Source organism: Pongo pygmaeus, chromosome 20 (assembly GCF_028885625.2).
Source record: "Pongo pygmaeus isolate AG05252 chromosome 20, NHGRI_mPonPyg2-v2.0_pri, whole genome shotgun sequence".
In the NCBI taxonomy this organism is placed as follows: Eukaryota; Metazoa; Chordata; class Mammalia; order Primates; family Hominidae; genus Pongo; species Pongo pygmaeus.
The window spans coordinates 13536800-13560526 of record NC_072393.2 but is presented as its reverse complement, the minus strand read 5'-3'; the positions used below and the strand labels follow the sequence as shown (position 1 = coordinate 13560526).

Sequence of the window (23727 nt, the reverse complement as noted above, 5' to 3'; positions counted from 1 at the left end):
CAACAATGCTAAGGATAAGTAATTCTTTCAAGTCTTGTGCATCACTTGCTATCATGTTTCCATGGTAACTGAGGAACAAGATCTCAGAAACTCTTCAGTCCTCCCAGAGTTACTTCTGGTGGGTCTTGGAATGTATCAGATGTTACAAACAGACTTCCTTTGCTGATATTTTGGTCCTAGGAACCCTAGAGTTCCCCTCAGACACTAAGATCTCCTTAGCGTCCTATAAATAAGGAGAAATTTTGGTGATAAATAGTGTAAAGGACTTTGACGGTCAGTTCAAAACACCTCTTAAAAGCATGACATAGCAAACACCCTTGACAAATGTCTTAGTTCATTTGTGCTGCTATAACAAATTACCTGAGACTGAGTAATTTGATAAGAACAGAAATTTATTTTCTCACAGTTCTGGAGGCTGGGAAGCACAAGATCAAGGCATTGGCAGGTTTCCTTGTCTGGTGAAAGCTACTCTCTGCTTCCAAGATTGCACCTTGAACACTGTATCCTCTGGAAGGGAGGAACACTGGGTCCTTATATGGCAGAAGGTGGAGGAGCAAGAGGGACAAACTTCCTCTGTCAACCTCTTTTATAAGGGCACCTAATCCCATTCATGAGCGCTCTACTGTCATGACTTAATCACCTCCTGAAGGCCCCGCCTCTTAATACTGTTACATTGGCAGTTAAGTTTCAACGTGAATTTTGGAGGGGACACAAACATTTAAACCATCACAACCACCAAACACAATTAGCTTTGTGGCCTTAATTAGCTATATGAAATTCATGGAAGTTAGTTTCAGTCCTCTGTCTGTTTCCTTTCTGTATGCTTTCTGCTCCTCAGAAACCCTCCTCATCTCTCCTTTCTATCCATTAAGTACCCGTGCCCTTCCTAACTCCTCATCTTCCTACCCCACCAAGAAAGCCCTCTCAGAAAAGGATCTGATGTCAGCCATTTATTTGCTGGAGCAAACGCATATCCATGTTTTACCCCTCCCTGAGGCATTTGCAATTTTATGCTTGCTCATCAAAGAACAAAAGGCTTTGTCTTGCTCAAGACTTTTTAGGTCACTCACAGCACAGGATTTCTAGGGGACATAAGACAAGTTTTCTGAGTTAGGAGAAAAGGCATGCCTTAGGTGGGTTGCCTGTGTCGCTCCAACTAAGTACTTAACTTCAGGATTACAAATAGGATATCATTATGATTTCTATTTCCTTTTATCCTTTGGAACTCAGTCACGTAGAAGTAGATTAAATATAATTGTTAGATCACAGCACCCTGGCATTATGGGGCCGTTATGGTCCGTTGTTATTATGTGAATTATTCAGTTAATTAGTTTATTTTTTAAATATGATAAACACCCAGGAACCCACCAGTCAACACAAAAGTCCTTGGCAATAATCTACATCCAATTCTTCTCATTGAACCAGGGCAAAAACTACAAGATGGAGACTCATTGATAATTTTCTCATTCCTTTTAAAATTGGCCTAAGGTTGGTTGACTTGTTGGTTGGAGGGTAGTGCATAACTGTTGCTCTTCTTTTTTTTTTTTTTTTTTTTTTAGACAAGGTCTTGCTCTGTCACCCAGGCTACGGTACGGTGGCCCAATCTTGGCTCACTGCAACCTCCACCTCCCAGGTTCAAGTGATTCTCATGCCTCAGCCTCCCAAGTAGCTGGGTTTACAGGCATGTGTCACCACACTCGCTAATTTTTGTATTTTTAGTAGAGACGGGGTTTGCCATGTTAGCCAGGCTGGTCTCAAACTCCTGACTTCAGTTGATCTGACTGCCTAGGCCTCCCAAAGTGCTGGGATTACAGATGTGAGCCACCATGCCCAGCCAGCTCTTCCTTTTTAACAGAGGGGAAACTGAGGCCCATGGGAAGGACACCTTGGACAGGGTGTGGCCACAGTGGGTCATGTATATAATCCCAGCACTTTGGGAGGCTGTGCTGGGAGGATCACTTGAGGCCAGGAGTTCAAGACCAGCCTGGGCAACATAGTGAGACCCCCATCTCCACATAAAAATTTTAAAAAGAAAAAAGGTAAGTCAGAAGTTGGGTGTGGTGACACATGCCTGTAGTTGTAGCATGTTGAAGGCCAAATCGGGGAAACTGTTCTGAGGCCAGGAGTTTGAAACTAGCCTAACAGCATAGCAAGACCTCATCTCTACAAAAAATAAAAAGTTAAAAAATGATAATAAAAGGAAAGCCAGAGCCACCTGGAACCCCTACCCTCAGCAAGCCTAACCTCCTCTCTGTTTCCTCCTTCTCCCTTCTAGACTATGCAGAATTCATTTTCTTAGGACTCTTTATGTCCGAAATGTTTATAAAAATGTACGGGCTTGGGACGCGGCCTTACTTCCACTCTTCCTTCAACTGCTTTGACTGTGGGGTAAGTGCTCTTGTTTCCAAGAAGTTCATTTCTCCAGCTTTTGCCTGGAATGACAGATACCTGGACACATTAAAGGGAGAAAGGTAAAGTCACCCCTGATATGAGAGACTCAGATGGATGCAGAAGGAATGAGAAAACAATCCCAAACGCTGGCAAGGATACAGGGTACCCAGAACCCTCAACCACCGCCAGTGGGAGGAAAACGTATAGACCCCCTTTGGAAAGCTAAGTGGGGGACATAAGACAAGTTTTCCAAGTTGGGAGAAAAGCCATGCCTTGGGTGGGTTGCCTGTGTCACTCCAACTAAGTACCCAACTTCAGGATTACAAATAGGACATCAATATGATTTCTATTTCTTTTTTTCCTTTGGAGCTCAGTCATGTGGAAGTAGATGAAGTATAATTGTTAGATTACAACACCCTGGCAGTATGGAGCCATTATGGTCCTTTGTTATTTTGTGACTTACTCAGTTAATTAGTTTATTTTTTAAATGTGATGAACACCCAGCAACCCACTAGTCAACACAAAACCTAAATCCTTGAGAATAATCTACATCCAATCCTCATTGAACCAGGGCAAAAACTACAAGATGGAGATATGACCCAGCATTCCATTGCTAGGAATTCATCCTAGAAAATCTCACCCAGATACCTAGGAGACACAGGCCAGAATGTCCCTGCAGCTGGAAGTGAAATTAAGGTTGTTCACAAATTAGTGGAGAATGCCTGGCCCAGGGCAGCCCTAATCATTTACCACAGTCCTGTTGGTCTCAGAAAGGCTTAATTTTTTTTTTTTTTTTTTTTTTTTGAGACAGAGTCTCGTTCTGTCACCCAGGCTGGAGTACAGTGGTGCGATCTCGGCTCACTGCAAGCTCCGCCTCCCGGGTTCACACCATTCTCCTGCCTCAGCCTCCCAAGTAGCTGGGACTACAGGTGCCTGCCACCATACCCGGCTAATTTTTTGTATTTTTAGTAGAGACGGGGTTTCACCGTGTTAGCCAGGATGGTCTCGATCTCCTGACCTCGTGATCCACCCACCTTGGCCTCCCAAAGTGCTGGGATTACAGGCGTGAGCCACCACACCCAGCCAGCTTAATAATTTATAATAACTGAATGTTGTACTGTTTTCTGCCATTATAGAAAATTATGTTGTTGAAGAAAACAAAATACATACAAAGAAACAAACCTTCCCTACATAAATGACCCAAGTATTTAAAGAATAAAACCAATTTCTTTCCATTAGAAAGAAAAGAAAGCCAGGTGTGATGCCTCATGCCTATAGCCTCAGCTATTCAGGAGGCTGAGGCAGCAGAATTGCTTGAGCCCAGGAGTTGAAAACCAGCCCAGGCAACATAGCAAGACCCTGTCTCTACAAATAATAATAATAATAATTAGCCAGGTGTGGTGGTGCACACCTGTAGCCCCAGCTACTCAGAAGGCTGAGGTGGGAGGATTGCTTGAGCCCAGCAGTTTGAGGCTGCAGTGAGCTATGATCACACCACTGCACTCCAGCCTGGACAAGAGAGTGAGACCCCATCTCTAAGAAATAAAAGTAGGCCAGGCACAGTGGCTCACACCTATAATCCCAGCACTTTGAGAGGCGGAGGCAGGTGGATCACCTGAAGTCAGGAGTTCAAGACCAGCCTGGCCAACATGGCAAAACCCCATCTATACTAAAAAAATACAAAAATTAGCCAGACGTCGTGGCACATGCCTGTAATCCCAGCTACTTGGGAGGCTGAGGAAGGAGAATCACTTGAACCGGGGAGGCAGAGGTTGCAGTAAGCTGAGATTGCACCACTGCACTCCAGCCTGGGTGACAGAATGAGACTCCATCTCAAAAAAAAAAAAAAAAAGAAAGAAAGAAAGAAAAATTTAAAAATGTCCTGAGCAACCTTGTTTGTAATAGTTCCAAGTCTCAATATCCATGTATCCCTTTGCTGTAGAACAGATAAATATTTTGTGGCATATCTATATAATGAAATACTCTGCAACAATCAAAGTCCACCAACAACAGCCACTTGCCCAACAAGAATGAATCTCACCCATGTAACATGGCACAGAAGGAGGCAGGAGCTAGCAACGTAAATCCATACAGTTCATGCAAAGTTCAAGTGGACAAAATTAAACTCTCTCTCCTCTCTCTCTCTCTCTCTCTATATATATATATATATTTTTTTTTTTTTTTTTTTTGAGACAGAGTCTCACTCTATTGCCCAGGCTGGAGTGCAGTGGCGCAATCTTGGCTCACCACAACCTCCACCTCCCGGGTTCAAGCCATTCTCCCGCCTCAGCCTCCCAAGTAGCTGGGATTACAGGCATGCATCACCACCCCCGGCTAATTTTGTATTTTTTGTAGGGGCCAGGATTCAGCAATTTGCCCAGGCTGGTCTCGAACTCCTGATCTCAGGTGATCCACCTGCCCTGGCCTCCCAAAGTGCTGGGATTACAGGCGTGAGCCACCACGCCCCGCCTTAAACTGTATTTTTTAAGGATGATACTTGAATACGTTAAAAAGGCAAGGACCTCGAAAACACAATGCTCAGTAAAAGAAACCAAACACAAAAGGTCAACTATTGCATAACTCCATTTGTATGAAAAGTCCAGAGCAGGCAAATCCGTGGAGACAGAAAGTAGATTAGTGAGTAGTTGTTAGGGTCTGGGTGAGGGAGAGTGGGGAGTGACTGCTAATGGGAACAGGGCCTCCTTTGGGGGTGATGAAAATGTTTTGGAACTTGATAGAGGTGATAGTTGCAGAATATTGTGCATGTACCTAAAGGCACTGAATTGTGTAATTCAAAGTGTGAATTTTATGTTATGTGAATTTCACCTCAGTTTTTTTTTAAGGTAAGAAAATGGTTATTACAAAATTCAGGATGGTAGTTATATCACAGTGTCTCTGGAAACTTTCAGGGTAGCCACATGTCCCTTTTTATTTTATTTTATTTTTTATTTTATTTGAGATAGGGTCTTGCTCTGTTGCCCAGGCTGGAGTGCAGTGGCAGGATCATGGCTCTCTCCTGTCTCAAATTCCTGGGCTCAAGCTATCCTCCCTCCTCAGCCTCCTAAGTAGCTGGGACTGCAGGCACATGCCACCATGCTTGACTAATTGTTTTTTTTGGAACATCAGGGTTTCCCTGTGTTACCCAGGCTGGTCTTGAACTCCTGGGCTCAAGTGATCTGCCCACCTCAGCCTCCCAAAATTCCGGAATTACAGGCATGAGCCACTGCCCCAGCCTTCTCCTAATTGTTGGCATGACATTCACTTTGTAATTATGTGTTTCAGGAATTCTCAGGCCTGTGGGAGCTCTTAATAAATAAAAAAGAGGCTGGGTGTGGTGGCTCACGCCTGTAATCCCAGCACTTTGGGAGGCCGAGGCAGGCGGATCACGAGGTCAGGAGTTCGAGACTAGCCTGGCCAACACAGTGAAACCCCGTCTCTACTAAAAATACAAAAAATTAGCCGGGCATGGTGGCGGGTGCCTGTAATCCCAGTTACTAGGGAGGCTGAGGCAGGAGAATCGCTTGAACCTGGGAGGCGGAGGTTGCAGCAAGCCGAGATCGCGCCACTGCACTCCAGCCTGGGTGACAAGAGCAAGACTCCATCTCAAAATAAATGAATAAATAAAAATAAATAAATAAATAAATAAATAAATAAATAAATAAGAGGCCAGGTGCAGTGGCTCAATGCTTTGGAAAGTGGAGGCCAACAGTTGGAGAGACCAAAGCAGGAGGATGGCTTCAGCCCAGAAGTTTGAGGCCAGCCTGGGCAATACTAGCGAGACACTATCTCTATAAAAATGTTTTAAAATTAGCCAGATGTGGTGGTGCACACCTGTAATCCCAGCTACTCAAGAGGCTGAGGTGGGAGGATCACTTGAGCCCAGGAGGACAGTGCTACAGTGAGCTATGACTGCGCCACTGCACTCCAGCCTGGGTGACACAGTGAGACCCGGTCTCTATAGAGAAATGAATGGATGAATGAGGGGGTCAAGGATCCTCACCAGGCTTCCATTTGGAGGGAGGAGTTTGGTTGAGTTCTTGCAAGGTTGGTACCTAGGAAATGCTTGCCAGTTCTGGAGCCTAGACACTGTCCCTGGACATGAGACCAGGTCCTCTGCCCTAGGTTATCATTGGGAGCATCTTCGAGGTTATCTGGGCTGTCATAAAACCTGGCACATCCTTTGGAATCAGCGTGTTACGAGCCCTCAGGTTATTGCGTATTTTCAAAGTCACAAAGTAAGTCTTTGGGGTTCCTGGACATTTGTACAGGGGGTGGGGATGGGGGACATGGTGGGGCCGCCTCCGGAAAGTTGGGAAAATTAGCCTCGTGCTTCGAGGGCTGACTCCGGGGCCCTGCCTCCCCCGCCTGGCCTGAGTCCTCGCCCGGCCTCTGTCGGCAGGTACTGGGCATCTCTCAGAAACCTGGTCGTCTCTCTCCTCAACTCCATGAAGTCCATCATCAGCCTGTTGTTTCTCCTTTTCCTGTTCATTGTTGTCTTTGCCCTTCTGGGAATGCAACTCTTCGGCGGCCAGTAAGTCCTTCACAAGAATTCCAACTCCTGGTTCCCTGGGGTCAGGCTCAGGGCATCCAGAGGCCCCACTCCCCTCCACCGTGCGGGCTGCCTTCCTCGTAGCCCAGACACCCACTGTGGTCACCCAGATGGGCAGGGCCCTGGGTACCACTCAGGGTTTCCTGGGGACAGAGATGATGGAGACGTTCGTTTCCTTGGAGATGAGATACTGAGCCACACCCTCAGGGCACCTGGGGTGGGGCCAACGGGAAATGTCTGTGTCCTCCCTGCAGGTTTAATTTCGATGAAGGGACTCCTCCCACCAACTTCGATACTTTTCCAGCAGCAATAATGACGGTGTTTCAGGTACGGCCTCCACCTGGCCCCACAGGCCAACACCTCTCAGTGTCACAGATGAAAGTGCCTGCTCCACATCCAAGGGGCTTCCCTTAACTCCTCCTTCTCTACCTGGCCTTTTCATACCACTTTAAAATACAGATTTTACGGTTATCATTATTCAAATATGGTGAGGCCAACAGATCAGAAGATAAATGTCATTGGAAAGATAGTTTGTGGCTGGGCATGGTGGCTCACACCTATAATCCCAGCACTTTGGCCAGGTGCGGTGGCTCACACCTGTAATCCCAACACTTTGGGAAGCCCAGGTGGGCGGATCACTTGAGATCAGGAATTCGAGACCAGCCTGGCCCACATGGTGAAACCCCATCTCTACTAAAAATACAAAAATTAGCCGGGCGTGGTGGCACATGCCTGTAATCCCAGCTACTCGGGAGATGAGGCACAAGAATTGCTTGAACCTGGGAGGCAGAGGTTGCAGTGAGCCAAGATCACACCACTGCACTCCAGCCTGGGCAACAGAGTGAGACTCCATCTCAAAAAAGAAAAAAAAAAAAACCACTTTGGGAGGTCAAGATGGGAGGACTACTTGAGGCCAGGAGCTTGAGACAAGTCTGGGCAACATAGTGAGACTCCGTCTCTACAAAAAAAAAATAATAATAATTAGCTGGGCATGGTGATGCATACCTCCTAGCTACTAGGGCAGCTGAAGTGCAAGGATTGCTTGAGCCCAGGAGGTTGAGGCTGCAGTGAGCTACAATCACACCACTATACTCCAGCCTGGGCGAGAGAGCAAAGCCCTGTCTCAAAAACGAAAAGAAAGTTTGTTATACTCCCAGATCCTCAGAGAAGGAGCACACCATGCAGGACCAAGCAGGGAAGCAACAAGGTCAAGCAGGAAGAGAAGGAAAATGTGGGCAAGAGGCTTGATTGTGGTTTCCATGGGACAGAATGGGTGAGGCAGAGTAAACAGCTCAAGACTGGCTAGTTTGGATCATTTCAGTGGGCTCTGGGGCAGAGGAGCTGTTCCTACTTGTCTAGGACCTGGCCTTGGGGTGATTAGGGCAGGTGGATAGTGTTGGGAAGATAAAGGAGGTGGTTGGGATATGGGCTGGTTGGGATATTGTTTGGTTTGCTTTTGAAAAGCCTGCTCAGGGCTAAATTGTTTACTACCTCTAGGGACTGGCTAGTGCTGGACAGGGCAGTCCCTCCAGAGTTAGCAAGACCCCAGATGCGTCAGAATAAAGAAAACAAAATGTGTGGCCAGGCCAATGAGGTGGTTCATGCCTGTAATCTCAGCACTTTGGGAGGCCAAGGCGGGAGGATTGCTTGAGCCCAGGAGTTCGAGGCTGCAGTGAGCTCCAGCCTGGGCCACAGAGCAAGACCTTATCTCTTAAAAAAAAGGCAGAGAAAAAAAAATGGCTAATACACGCACCAAATCTGAAGATACCTTGGTCTCATATTCCAGGGTGATCAACCCAAAGCAACTTCTGCGCCCATGTGGGTGCATTCCCTGAGGCTTGGGACTGGCCCAGCCGGGACCTTCAGAGCATCTCTGGTGGATTCTTTCTCTTTGGGGGACTGAGAGTGTATAGAAAATGTGACTTCACTCTCTCCTTCTCCTGGGGAGGTAGTTTCTAAATGAGACCCCTAGACAGGGAGTTGAAGAAGAAACCTTCCATGAAGGGAAGTTCTGAGCCCCCACATAAGCGATTTTTTTCTTTTGAGACGGAGTCTCGCTCTGTTGCCCAAGCTGGAGTGCGATGGTGCATTCTTGGCTCACCACAACCTCTGCCTCCCGGGTTCAAGCGATTCTCCTGCCTCAGCCTCCCGAGTAGCTGAGACTACAGGTGCACACCACCATGCCTGGCTAATTTTTGTATTTTTAGTAGAGACAGGGTTTCACTATGTTGGCCAGGCTGGTCTCAAACTCCTGACCTCGTGATCTGCCTGCCTCGGCCTCCCAAAGTGCTGGGATTACAGGCATGAGCCACCGCGCCTGGCCCGTAAGTGATTATTAATAGCACTGATTACTAGTAATGTATCTTTAGCTCAGAGGTTCTCACCCAAGGACAAGTCTGTCCTCCAAGGACATGTAGCAATGTCTGCAAGCATTGTTGGTTGTCACAGCTAGGGAGAGGGTGCTACTGGCATCTGGTGGGTGGAGACTAGGAATGCTGCTCAACATCCTACAATGCACAGGACAGCCCCGAATAGAATAATCTGGCCCCAAATATCAGCAGTGCTGAGGCTTAGAAACCCTGTTTTAGCAGATTAATGTTTTTGGAGTTCTTTAACATTTACTTTAGCCTCATGGAAATATGGATAGAAGGAAGGAAGTTGGATTTTTTTTAAAGGAGCATGTAGGTGCTGTTTGAATATCCCCTTGGTTCTTTCAATATGCATCAGCAAAACTTTTATCTGTCAACACCTAATCCTTTGCCTTGGTCTTTCTCTGGTCGCCTGCTCTGCCCCCAAGGAACTGCAGTCCAGTAGTACTGTGAATTTTTTGCACCACACCCTAAAAGGAGCAGCCATTGGTGCATAAATACCCCAGCTCCCTCACCCTCAGATGGGATGACCCCCAGAGCTCCGTAGCAAGACCGAGCCCCAGTTACCTACAGTGGAAACTCGCTTGATCACATACTGTTTACATTCCACCCTCTTTTCCCTTTCTCACTTCTCCTCTCCCCTGCTGGTACTTCCTGAGATCACCTCCCAGATAAACCACTTGCACCTGAACCCTTGTTCCAGGGTCTGCCTCAGGCAGGGGGACCACAAACATGTGCTACGTTTGTGCTATCCACATAGTAGCTTATTTAGTCATCACCATGACCACATGAGGAACACAGGTAAATATTAATATCCTGTCTTAGTCTGCTCAGGCAGCCATAACAAAATACCACAGACTGGGTGGCTTATACAGGAAACATTTATTCTCTCACAGTTCTGGAGGCTGGGAAGTCTAAGATCAAAGTGTTAGCAGGGTTAGTTCCTGGTGAGGGCTCTCTTCCTAGCTTGCAGATAGCCACCTTCTTGCTGTGTCCTCATATGTCAGAGAGAGAGAGTTCTGATGTTTCTTCCTGTTCTTTTTTTTTTTTTTTTGAGACAAAAATCTCAAAAAAAAAAATCTATTTTTTTTTAGGCAAATCACATTTTTTTGTCACCCAGCCTGGAGTGCAGTGGCGCAATCATAGCTCACTGCAGCCTCAAACTCCTAGGTTCAAACGATCCTCCCACCTCAGCCCCTTGAGTAGCTGGGCCTACAGATGTGCACCAGCTAATTTTTTTAAAATTTTTTGTAAAGATGGGGTCTTGCCATATTGCCCAGGCTAATCTTGAACTCCTGGGCTCAAGTGATCCTCCCACCTCGGCCTCCCAAAGTACTGGGATTACAGGCATGAGCCATGGCATGTGGTCTCTTCCTGTTCTTAGAAGGGCACTAATACCATCATGAAGTCCCCCATGACTTCATCTAACCCTAGTTACCTCTTAAAGGCCCGTCTCCAAATACCATCCCATTATAGGTTAGGGCTTCAACACATGAATTTGGAGGGAGACCCAATTTAGTCCATAGCAAATCCCCTTAATCACTTCAAGTAAGACAGAGTTACAGGAGGGTTTGTGACTCCTCCATGGGTCCCATTTTCCTAGAAGCCAGGCTAAGAGCCCCTCGACTCAGGAACAGCCCTTTCTACTCACAAACAAAGAGAAAAGCCAAGGAGAAGCCGTCACAGAGTCTGGCTCCGCAAACCGGGCAGGATTGTTAAAGACCTCCTGGGCTTGGGGATGGGGTAGGCGGATTCCGGCTCCACAGCTGCGTCTCCAAGGGGCCCGTGGCTGAGAGGGGGGTTGGCTGTGTGTTTCTTCCTCCCCTTTCAGATCCTGACGGGCGAAGACTGGAACGAGGTCATGTACGACGGGATCAAGTCTCAGGGGGGCGTGCAGGGCGGCATGGTGTTCTCCATCTATTTCATTGTACTGACGCTCTTCGGGAACTGTATCCTTCATGGAGGGAGAGAAGGGGACAGGCCTGGACTTCTGGCAGAGGAGAGGTGGCAGGGGCTCAAGGGAGGGTAGTGAGAGACCCAGATACCCAGGGCCCAAGTGGTGTCCCACCAATGGTTGCTTTTCCTGACTCAGACATTTGCAGACACCCTCCTGAATGTGTTCTTGGCCATCGCTGTGGACAATCTGGCCAACGCCCAGGAGCTCACCAAGGTGGAGGCGGTGGGAGAACGTTTCTCTGGCAAAGTTACCACCTGCCCATGGCAGATCAGGACGGGGGTGGGGGTGGGGGTGGGGGTGGGGGCATGGGAACAGGGTCAGAACTTCTGCTGGGGATGCACCGTGCAAAGAGAAGGCGCCTCTCCCCCCACTCCCAGAAACAGACTGTCCCTCATCAAGCAAATTCTATAGCCAAGAGGGTGGGAAGGGGGAAGGCAGTGAGGTCGCTGCAGGAAACAGATGGCAAACTCAACCAAAAGGCCGTTTACAGGGAGTAAGCAGGGTTTCCAAGGAATGGTGTAGCCCCCAGGCTAGTGGATGGGAGAGGGAGTGCTGTTATGGGGACCCAGTCAGAGCTGGGGCCAAGGAAAAAGGGCTGCCACCAGCCCTGGGACCTTAGAGGACCCAGAACCATGGCAAGGCACAGATGGAGTGGCCAATAAATGTCCCCACCTTCTCTCTTCCTCTGGCTTCCTGCTGGAGCCTCCCCTTAGCCAAACGCAGCAATGTTAAGAGCTAGCCTAGGTCCAGCCTAAGCCTCTCCCCAAGGACCCTATGAAGTTAAGATCACATGTAACAAGTACAGGGTCCTCCTCTCAGCCCTGGGGTCTCCCTCAGCATTGCAGCCCCACCTCCAGTGCCTCGAGGTGTTCAGGACATGTTTATGAAATTGAACCAAACTAAGCAGACGTTGCCAACGCTCCATCTGCCGGCCCTGGCAGGAGGGAGAGAGAGTTTCCCGGCCCCAGCTCCCACTGGAGGGAAGCGGAAGTCTCTGCCATCCCAAGCACACGGCCACAAGCCTGGCCACCGTGGAGCCGGCTGGCATGGCTGAGCCGAGGGCTGATCCAGCCATGAGCTCATCCAAGTTCCAAGAGTCCATCCTCAGGGGCTGGTGCAGGAGGGTATGAGAAGGGGAGGGAGAAAGGCCAGTTCGTTTATCTCCTGGGAGGTATGGACATTCCTCTCCAGACCCACATTCTTTCTTTCATTGATCCTACAAGCATTTCTTGGTCATTTAATACGTGTTTTTAATCCTATTCAATCCTCATGGAAACCTTAGGAGCCAAGTTCTCTGAGCCCCATTTTACAGATTTCATCATTCAGTAAGCACTTAACGAGCACCTACTGTGTGACCAAGGCCCTGGTCTAGGACTTAGGGATTAAGTAGTGAACAAGAAAAGGCAAAAATCCCTGCCTTCGTGGAGCAGAGATTCAAGAGGGGAGACAGACAAGAAACAAATTTGTGAACATACGTAGCTTGTCAGTTGGTGATAAATGTGACAGAGAAAAATTCGGTAGAGAAAGTCGGGGAGAGTTGGAATTTTAGATGAAATATGTGTCGCACAGAGAGGTTGAGAGACTTGCCCAAGGCCACACAGCGGTAAGTTGTGGAGCTGGGATTTGAACCCAGGCCGTCTGGGTCTGCAGCTTGTGCTCTTAACTGCTGTGTACCAGTTGCTTGAATTTGAGCATGTTTTATGCTCACTTGGGAACCTGTGGGAAATGCAGATTCCAGGGCCCAGCACTGGTTCTATAGATTATTTGGGGAGCCTGAGGATCTGCATTTTAGGTGTTTCTGAGGCAGATGGTCCAGAGACCTGGCTCTGAAAAATGCTGGGAATGGTGCCAGGAGGGGTGGGGGTGGCCCTATGAGAGCAGGGTGGCCAGCCAGATCCCATCTCCATGTTGTCTCTGACAGTGTCCTGATCTGACCATTTCCAAGGTGGTAAGGTTGCTCCCCGTTCCAGTGATTCGGAGCACAGCGGGAGAGCTGCGTGCAATGGCATGATTTTTCTTACGGGCGGGTTCATTTCTGGCCATTTCTTTCTCGTTGCCTTTTCTTTGCTTTTTCTTTGTTGGCTTTTCTGTTTTACGAATGAGGCCCTGCATGAAGGCTGAAGAAGGATTTAAAGTCCAAAAACGTCTTTTTCTGTATGTATTTTTAAAACCTCTTCCCCCATTCTCCTGTCTGAACCTAACCACCAGTGAGCAGCAGCACCCTGGGCAGTTGGCTGTAGCCCAAGTGCCCTGCTCTCCTCTCCCCACCGCCTTCCTGTCATGGGGGCTGGGAATATAAATTCCTCTCCTGATTCTCCTTCTGGGGGCTGTTGACAGTGCATGGCGTGGGCCATCGGATGCCAGGCTCTTCTGTGTGTGAGGGTAGTTGGTGTTTTTTGAAAGTTGGTTCAGAGAGTTCCCATGGCTCAGAAAGCCTAGTGAGAGGAAAATCTTTGCATTGCTTTCCAGCTCATTAAGACAGGATGCAGGGGCCAGGCACAGTGGCACATGCCTGGAATCCCAGCCCTTTGGGAGGCCTAAGTGGGAGGATCATTTGAGGCCAGAAGTTCAAGACCAGCCTGGGCAACATAGTGAGACCCTGTCTCTACCAAAAAATATATATATATATATAAATGTATACAGGCATACTGGCATGCACCTGTAGTCCCAGTTGCTTGGGAGGCTGAGGTGGGAGGATTGCTTGAGCCCAGGAGTTCAAGGTTACAGTGAGCTATGATTGTGCCACTGCACTCCAGGCTGGGCAACCAAGGGAAACTCTGTCTCTGAAAACAAAAGAAAAAAGAAAAAAACCAGGCTGCAGGAAAGTCTTCATTGTAGGAAGAGAAGGGACATTTTTATTTTTTGTTATCTGGCTGTGTGTTAAAATAGGCTTCATAATGAGTTAGATGTCAAACTTATACACAGAGGGGATAGCAATACACTTAACCAGTAGCAGGTACCCATTCCAATTGGGGAGCCTTAGTTCTGATTGGTCGAAATATTTCAAATGTTGCCCCTGGTCAGCAACAGGGTCAGAAGTGAGTCCCCAAGGCCTAGTTCATGTTTTGTGAACAAAGATTCCATGTGCCTTTTAGGACGAGCAAGAGGAAGAAGAAGCAGCCAACCAGAAACTCGCCCTACAGAAAGCCAAGGAGGTGGCAGAAGTGAGTCCTCTGTCCGCGGCCAACATGTCCATAGCTGTGTAAGTGCCCCTAATCCCTGGGATGCTACCCTGGCTCCTCAGCGTCCACACTATCCCAGGCACAGATTTGGGAAGCAGTGGGGGTGGTCCTTGACAGAATTGAGCTTTAGGAAGAGACACTTCTTGTCCTTCCACCCACTTTCACTCAATAAATATTTGGTTAGCAGCTGTTATGTACCCAGCACTGTTCTAACTTCTGGGGATACAGCATTAACAAGGAGAAAAAAAATCCCACCTGTGTGTAGCCATTCTAGCAAGGGAAGGAGTCAATAAATTAGATAAATAAGTAAATTATACATTGTGTTAGAAGGCGATGGAACTACAGAGAAAGTAGGGGAGGGAAATAGAAAATGCTAGAAGTGAAGAGAGTTGTGATTTTAAACAAAGTTGTCAGGGAAGGCATCACCTAGAATGGGGGTCCCCAGTCCCTGGGCTGTGGACTGGTATTAGTCCGAGGCCTGTTAGGAACGGGGCTGCACAGCAGGAGGTGAACAGTGGGCAAGCAAGCATTACCGCCTGAGCTCCACCTGCTGTCAGATCAGCAGGCAGCATTAGATTCTCATAGGAACACAACACAAACACTACCGTGAACGGTGCATCTGAGGGATCTAGGTTGCGTGCTCCTTTTAAGAATCTAATGCCTGATAATCTCAGGTGAAACAGTTTCATCCCAAAACCACCCCCCACACCTAGGTCTGTGGAAAAACTGTCTTCCACAAAACCGGCCCCTGGTGCCAAAAAGGTTGGGGACTGCTCACCTAGAAGGTTACATGGCCTGGAGGAGGTGAGGGAGGAGCCATTGGGGGGCCTGGGGAAGAGCATCCCAGGCAGAGGGAACAGCATAGGCAATGGCCCTGAGGCAGGAACATGCCTGATGTGAAGGAGGCCTGTGTGACTGGAATCGAATAGTAAGTGTGAGGAGGTGAACGCAAGGAGGTGACAAGCAGATTACACACGGCCTTCTGGGTCAGGGGGAGGACTTGGGCTTTTGCCCCTAGCCAGGTGGGAGCCATGGAGGGTTCTTGAGCAGAGGAGGCTGGGACCTGACTCAGATGCTCACAGGCTCCTTCTAGCATTCAGTGGGGAGTAGAGGGTGGAGAGCAGGAGTGGGAGGCTGAGATGTGGGTTGGTTAGCCTGGGTCATCCATCCAAGCTACAGTGCCTAGCAGTGCTCTAAGTCCTGTGACCACGCCACTGCAGGAAAGAGCAACAGAAGAATCAAAAGCCAGCCAAGTCCGTGTGGGAGCAGCGGACCAGTGAGATGCGAAAGCAGAACTTGCTGGCCAGCCGGGAGGCCCTGTACAACGAAATGGACCCGGACGAGCGCTGGAAGGCTGCCTACACTCGGCACCTGCGGCCCGACATGAAGACGCACTTGGACCGGCCGCTGGTGGTGGACCCGCAGGAGAACCGCAACAACAACACCAACAAGAGCCGGGCGGCCGAGCCCACCGTGGACCAGCGCCTCGGCCAGCAGCGTGCCGAGGACTTCCTCAGGAAACAGGCCCGCTACCACGATCGGGCCCGGGGCCCCAGCGGCTCGGCGGGCCTGGACGCACGGAGGCCCTGGGCGGGCAGCCAGGAGGCCGAGCTGAGCCGGGAGGGACCCTACGGCCGCGAGTCGGACCACCACGCCCGGGAGGGCAGCCTGGAGCAGCCCGGGTTCTGGGAGGGCGAGGCTGAGCGAGGCAAGGCCGGGGACCCCCACCGGAGGCATGTGCACCGGCAGGGGGGCAGCAGGGAGAGCCGCAGCGGGTCCCCGCGCACGGGCGCGGACGGGGAGCCCCGACGTCATCGTGCGCACCGCAGGCCCGGGGAGGAGGGCCCGGAGGACAAGGCGGAGCGGAGGGCGCGGCACCGCGAGGGCAGCCGGCCGGCCCGGGGAGGCGAGGGCGAGGGCGAGGGCCCCGACGGCGGCGAGCGCAGGAGGCGGCACCGGCACGGCGCTCCAGCCACGTACGAAGGGGACGCGCGGAGGGAGGACAAGGAGCGGAGGCATCGGAGGAGGAAGTAAGTGGAGGTGACCTCGAATCCGGAGAATGACAGTAACATTAATAATGACGACAGCCAAAGTAGCACGTGCTGTTTTTTTTTTTTTTTATAAAAATATATTATAAAATGCTGTATTTGGCCAGGCGCAGTGGCTCACACCTGTAATCCCAGCACTTTGGGAGGCCGAGGCGGGTGGATCACGAGGTCAGGAGTTCAAGACCAGCCTGGCCAAGATGGTGAAACCCCATCTCTAATAAAAATACAAAAATTAGCCGGGCACGGTGGCAGGCGCCTGTAGTCCCAGCTACTCGGGAGGCCGAGGCAGGAGAATCGCCTGAAAACGGGGGGCGGAGGTTGCAATGAGCCGAGATCACACCACCACACTCCAGCCTGGGCGACAGAGTGAGACTCTGTCTCAAAAAAAAAAAAAAAAAAAAAAAAAAAATGCTTTATTTGGCCGGGAGCAGTGGCTCAATGCCTGTAATCCCAGCACTTTGAGAGGCCGAGGCGGGCAGATCACTTGAGGTCAAGAGTTGGAGAACAGGCTGGCCAACATGGTGAAACCCCGTCTCTGCTGAAAATACAAAAATTAGTGGTGGTGCCTGTATTCCCACTACTCAGGAGGCTGAGGCGGGAGAATCGCTTGAACCTGGGAGGTGGAGGTAGGTTGTAGTGAGCTGAGATTGTGCCATCACACTCCAGCCTGGGCAACAGAGCAAGACCCTGTCTCAAAAAAAAAAAAAAAAATGCTGTATGTTTTTGTTTTTTTGGCACAGGGTCTCGCCTTGTTGCCCAGGCTAGAGTGCAGTGGTACAGTCATAGCTCAGTGCAGCCTCTACCTCCCAGGCTCAAGCCATCCCCCTCAGCCTCACAAGTAGCTGGGACCACAGGCATGTGCGACATGCCTGGCTAATTTTTGTAGAGACAGTGTTTTGTAGAGACAGGATTTCACTGTGTTTCCCAGGCTGGTCTCAAACTTCAGAACTCAAGCATTCCACCTGCCTTAGCCTCCTTAAAGTGCTGGGACTACAGGTTTGAGCCACCGCACCCAGCCTAATTTTTTTACCTTTAGTAGAAATGAGGTCTAGCGCTGTTGCTCAGGCTGGTCTCCAACTCCTGGCCTCAAGCAATCATCCCACCTCAGTCTCCTAAAGTGTTCAGATTAGAGGCTTCACAGATGGGGAAACTAAGAGATTGAGTGAGCTCCTCAAGGTCATGCATCTAACCAGTGTCCTTGAACCCAGGCTCTCTGGCACCAGAGGCCTTGAGCATTTCAGGGTAACTATTAAGAGAAGCCCCACTGTCGTCCAGAATTATATAGTCTTCCGTGTTCTTGCTGTGTGACTTTTGGAAAATGACTTCATATCTCTGGGCCTCACACGATGGCAATAGTGGGATCTAATTGGGTCATTGCCAGGATTGAATGAGGTAATGTACGCAAAGGGCCCGGAAGAGCAGCTGACACATAATAAGTGCTCGGTAAATTCAGAGCATCTTTGGCCATTTTCAGCCAACTCTATTTACCTAATGCTATTCTTTGGAAGTTTGAAAAGCCACTCTGTTGGGAGGCCAAGGTGGGAGGATCACTTGATACCAGGAGTTGGAGACCAGTCAGGGCAATAGAGGCAGACCCCATCTGTATAAAATATAAAAAATTAAACAGATGTGGTGGCATGCACCTGCAGTCCCAACTACTTGGGAGGCTGAGGCAGGAGAGTCACTGGAGCCCAGAATGTCTAGGCTGTGATGAGCTATGATCGCACCACTGCACTCCAGCCTGGGCGACAGGGCAAGGCTTTGTCTCAAAAACAAAAAATAAAAAAATAAAGAAAAAGAAAAGCCACTCTGGGCCCTAAGAATTAAAGGGAGAGCAGAGTTTCAAAGCTTTGGACGCAGCGGAATGTGGTGGCTCATGCCTGTAGTCCCAGCATTTTGGGAGGCCAAGATGGGAGGATCCACTTGAGCCCTGGAGTTCAAGACTAGCCTGCGCAACATAGTGAGACCTCACCTTTTAAAAATAAATTAAAATGTTAGAAAGCTTTTGAGGCATCTTCCAGGCCAGCACCTTATCCATTCAGAACCAGCATCCTCTTTTTCATAACGATATTTTGTAATACTTTCTAGAAGATGCTATAGTGATTCTGCATATAGGGACTCAACAACTTACCCATTAAAATAGACATCGTAGACATTGTCCTATTACAAATTAACCTGCTCTTAGTCCTCTTTTATATTACCATTAGGGCATAATATTGATTTTTTTAATGATGGGTTTAAGTGATGCTGTTGTATGACATATGAACTAGGCCAGCACTTCTCAAAATCTAATGTGTATGCGAATCCCCAGGGATCTTGTTAAAACACAAATTGTAATTCGGTAGGGCTGAGGAAGGACTCAGTGGAGCCTGAGATTCTGCATTTGCAACAAGCTCCCAGATGAGGCTGATACTACTGGTCCAGGGACCACATTTTGAGTAATGAGACTCTGGAGGACATAGTGAAGTAATTCTGATATGTACACCCTTACACAAAATCACCATGAAGTGACAGGCACAAATGATGGCTGACTCTGGGTTGTGTGGACAATTCAAACCACATGAGGGAAGTTGCCAGCAGTGTCAAGATGTTCCACAATGTTGAACACCTCTTGGCAAAGTTCCATATACAAAAGAGTCTAGTCTTTCTTCCATTTATTTAATATTTGCATTGCAGGAAAATGCAATGTATATTTAAAACATACAAAAAATATGTTGTGTTCTTATGTACAAGAGTTAGGTTTAAACTAAAGGCACAGGATCAGGTGCAGTGGCTCCCACCTGTAATCCCAGTGCATTGGGAGGCTGAGGAAGGAGAATCGCTTGAGGCCAGGAGTTCGAGACCAACCTGGGCAACATAAGGAGACCTCCATCTCTACAAAAGAATTTATTTTTAATTAGCCAGGTGTGGCGGCAGGTGCCTGTAGTTCTAGCTACTTGGAAGGCTGAAGCAGGAGGATTGCTTGAGCCCAGGAGTTCAAGATTACAGTGAGCTATGATTATGCCATTGCCTTCCAACCTGGGCAACAGAACAAGTCCTTGTCTCAAAAAAAAAAAAAAAAGAAAGAAAGAAAGAAAGAAACCCAAACAAACAAACAAACTAAAAGCACAGGTAATTACAAGCAAGATTTTTCACCTCTTTGAGGGACATTAGAAAGTCATGAAGAGGAAAAGATAAGTCTTTCCCATATGGGACTGTCGGGTACATGGTAGGGTATTTAGTATAACTGCCTACCATTCTCTAAGTGCCTGCAGTGCCCCTCAATCATTACATTATTAGGTTACCACGTAGTTCTACAACACTTTCCTGAAAACCATTGTTCTAGGTCATTCTTTCGCTTCAATCTTCTCCTATGGGTTTATGCGTTCATTCAGTTAGTATTTACTAAGTGCCTACTATATTCTAAGCTCATGCTGTGAGTTCAGTCACACAACTACAAGTGAAGTGGTCTGAGGCATTCTGATAAATACGACCAAGAAACTGTTCCCAGGGTCTCTGGGCAGGTTTCCAGAGGAGCAATCTGAGAAGGGAGTAGAATGTTTCAGTCTAACAACAGCATGTGCAAAGGCCCCAGGGTGGACCAGAAGGAGGCCAGTTTGCAGGACATGAATAGTGACGAGAAAGTGACAGACAAAGAAATTGAAGTTGCGTTGATGAGACTGTGGGGCCGTCAGTCACTCAGGGGAATGAGAGGTCAAAACGGGAGTTTAGGTGGAATAAAGTGTTTACCCCAGCACTCTGTATATAGTAAAGACCAATGAAGAGCCAGTTACAGGCCAGTGTGATGGTTCATGCCTGTAATCCCAACACTTTGGGAGGCAGAGGCAGGTGGATCACCTGAGGTCAGGGGTTCGGAACCAGCCTGGCCAACATGGCGAAACCCTGTCTCTACTAAAAATACAAAAAATTAGCCAGGCGTGGTGGTGGACACCTGTAATCTCAGCTACTCGGGAGGCTGAGGCACAAGAATCGTCCCAGGAGGCAGAGGTTACAGTGAGCTGAGATCACACCACCGCACTCCAGCCTGGGCAACAGAACAAGACTCTGTCTCAAAAAAAAAAAAAAAAAAAAAAAGCCAGGTACAGTGGTATGCACCTGTAATCCAGCTACTCAGGAGGTTGAGGCAAAGGATTGCTTGAGCCCAGGAGTTCGAGACCAGCCTGAGCATTTAGAGAATGGAAGGCCAGTATACTAAATACCCTACCATGTACAAGACAGTCTCATACGGAAAAGAATTATCCTTTCCTCTTCATGACTTTCTGTTGCTCCTCACACAGATGAAAAATCTTGCTTGTAATTATCTGTGCCTTTAGTTTGTTGGTTTATTTAGGGTTTTTTTTTTTTCTTTTTGAGGCAGGGTCTTGCTCTGTTGCCCAGGTTGGATTGCAGTGGCATTGCTCATTTTAGAGATGAGCAAGACCTCATCTCTAAAAAAAAAAGAAAGACCAATGATTATTAATTACTCTTGCTACTATTACTAATATTACTATTATTATCAGCCTTATTAACAGATCTACTATTATTGAAGGAAGCAGAGTGACGGGGACAGAATGTCTCTCCATAACAATATGCCAGGAAGAGTTTTTGAAAGACAACAGTAAACGTTGGAAATTACAAGAGCAGCAAAGCCTAGTTGTGAAAGGCAAGGACTTTGGGGCAAGCAGTCACTTTCCTGCCCTATCACTTCCAGGCTGTGTGACTTTCAGAATTTCACTCCTCCTCTCTGGGCCTCCATTTCCTCATCTATAAAATGGGGATAAGAATAGTAGCTACTTCCTACTCTGGGTATAAGATTTAACTGAGCTGGGGGTGGTGGCTCACGCCTGTAATCCCAGCACTTTGGGAGGCCGAGGCGGGCGGATCACAAGGTCAGGAGTTTGAGACCATCCTGGTTAATACAGTGAAACCCCATCTCTACTAAAAATACAAAAAAAAAAAAAATTAGCCAGGCGTAGGTGGTGCACGCCTGTAGTGGCAGCTACTCGGAAGGCTGAGACAAGAGAATGGCGTAAAACCTGGGAGGTGGAGCTTGCAGTGAGCCGAGATCGCGCCACTGCACTCCAGCCTGGGAGACAGAGCGAGACTCCGTCTCAAAAAAAAAAAAAAAAAAAAAGATTTAACTGAGTTAGTACATGTAAAATACTTTCAGTAGTTCCTGGCTTATAACAAGAGCTCAATAGTGTTAGCAATTTTTTGTAGCGTTTTGGGGTCTCACTATGTTGCCCAGGCTGGTGTCAAACTCCTGGCCTCAAGAAATTCTCACACCGTGGCCTCCCAAAGTGATGGATTTACAGACATGAGGCACCATGCCCGGCCATGTTAGCTATTATTAATATGAATATTAGTAAGTACTCAATTAATGCTATTTTTAGCAGTAATAATAAGCACTCAGTAAGTGTCAGCTAATACTGTTATTAATACTCTCATCAATAAACATAAAAAACAATAAGGACCCAGCTTGCCCAAAAACCACAGATGGTTCCTGCTCCCTCTCTTCTTCAGAGGAAGAAAATATCTCCCCACTTTCACCCCCATAGCCTCAGCTGGCCAGACCCCAATTCTGAACCAGGAGAGTACTGCTAATTCCATTATTAATAGACACGTCAAACAACCTGGCCAGAAGAGGCATTATTCATTTGGCTGATAAAGAGGTTCTAAGGCTCTTTGGAAATAAAACTTCATGAAGATTGGTGCACTTGAAGAGAAAAAAAATCCAAGATCAGTCATTCATCTGCTTTAAAAAAAGTGGCAAAGATAAAACTTTATTTGAGAATATAAAATAATAAAAAGACATTTTAGTTCTGTGTTGTGACAAAGCCAGTGGCCTTTGGAGGTCTGCCTTGTGCATTTTTCCTCTTCTTCAGTCATTCCTTGAGGCTTTTTGCAAACGTACCCTGTGTTTTTCATTCTCCAGCATATTGATTTTTTTTTTTTTTTTTTTTTTTTTTGAGACATGGTCTCGCTTTGTCACCCAGGCCCCGGAGTACAGTGGTACAATCATGGCTCACTGCAGCCTCGACTTCCTGGGCTCAGGTGATTCTCCCACCTCAGCCTCCCGAGTAGCTGGGACTAGAGGTGTGCACGACCATGCCTGGCTAATCTTTTGTATTTTTTGTAGACACAGGGTTTTGCCACGTTGCCAAGGCTGGTCTCCAACTCCTGGGTTCAAGCGATCCTCCCACCTCAGCCTCCCAAAATGCTGGGATTACAGGAGTGAGCTACCTTGCCAGGCCGATCATATTTTTTTCCTTTTTATTCACTTTGTCTTCTCCTCATTCCTACCTTCATCTGTCTTTCAGTGGCTCACTCCAGTGAAAAGTGGACTGACGCACATTCTATTTCATATAATTCAATAGCTGCTGGCCCCAGATCCCCCATACCAGGTGGCCGAGCCCAGTGGCCCTGCAGAGTGGACGAAATGAGGGTGGAACTTTCCCAGACTGTCAGTAAAAATCTATGGAGGACAGAGCTTCTGCCTCTCCCTGCAGCCAGGCAGTGCCTCCTCCCAGGCCTGTCTGGGTGCAAAGGGAACTTTTGCCAAGACCTGCTCCACTCTAGAATTCTTATCTCTGCTCTTCGCATCCTAATTCCACCTGCATCTGTCACCATGACAACTTGCTCCCCAAAAGGAACAGGAAGAGACATGCTGGACTTTTGAGCTCCACAGTTTATCCTGCATGGGGGCAGGGAGTGGTTAATTATTTAGCACTCTAATTCTTACGGTACCCCCAATGGGCCCAAGTTGTTTTTTTTTTAAAAAAAAAAAAAAAACAGTCTTGCTCTGTTACCCAGGCTGGAATGCAGTGGCACAATCATAGCTCACTGTAGCCTCAAACTCCTGGACTCAAATGATCTTCCCACCTCAGCCTCCCAAGTAACTGGAACAACAGTCTCGTGCAATTATGCCCAGCTAATTTTTTTTTTTTTTTTTTAGAGATGGGGTCTCACTATGTTGCCCAGACTGATCTCAAACTCCTGGGCTCAAGCAATCTTCCTTCCTCAGCCTCCCAAAGTGCTAGGATTACAGGCATAAGCCACTGTACCAAGCTGCCCCATTAAAGCTTCGAACACCAGAGAGCCCAGCTCAGCTGTTTTCCAGCTGGGTAACTCTGGGCAAATGACTGCCTCTCTGAACCTCAGTCTCCTCCTCTGTGAAATGGGGCCGATCACTATACCCGTCTCGGATGGTGGTGGTTGCAGGGGTTAAATGAGTTAATACATGAGGTCCTTA

At 48.1% G+C, this 23727-nt stretch overlaps 1 protein-coding gene across 5 annotated transcripts in view; it reads left to right on the top strand.

Moving 5' to 3' along the window:
* The window catches only part of CACNA1A (calcium voltage-gated channel subunit alpha1 A), a 300689-nt gene that overhangs the window by 189912 nt on the left and 87050 nt on the right, over positions 1-23727 (top strand). For all 5 annotated transcript variants that reach the window (XM_054464221.2, XM_054464220.2, XM_054464222.2 and 2 more), the window contains exons 12-19: positions 2276-2388; positions 6514-6626; positions 6791-6922; positions 7195-7267; positions 11141-11258; positions 11412-11479; positions 14362-14468; positions 15669-16478. In XM_054464221.2, the coding sequence (XP_054320196.2) occupies positions 2276-2388; positions 6514-6626; positions 6791-6922; positions 7195-7267; positions 11141-11258; positions 11412-11479; positions 14362-14468; positions 15669-16478 (1534 nt within the window). The remainder of the gene's footprint in view (positions 1-2275; positions 2389-6513; positions 6627-6790; positions 6923-7194; positions 7268-11140; positions 11259-11411; positions 11480-14361; positions 14469-15668; positions 16479-23727) is intronic.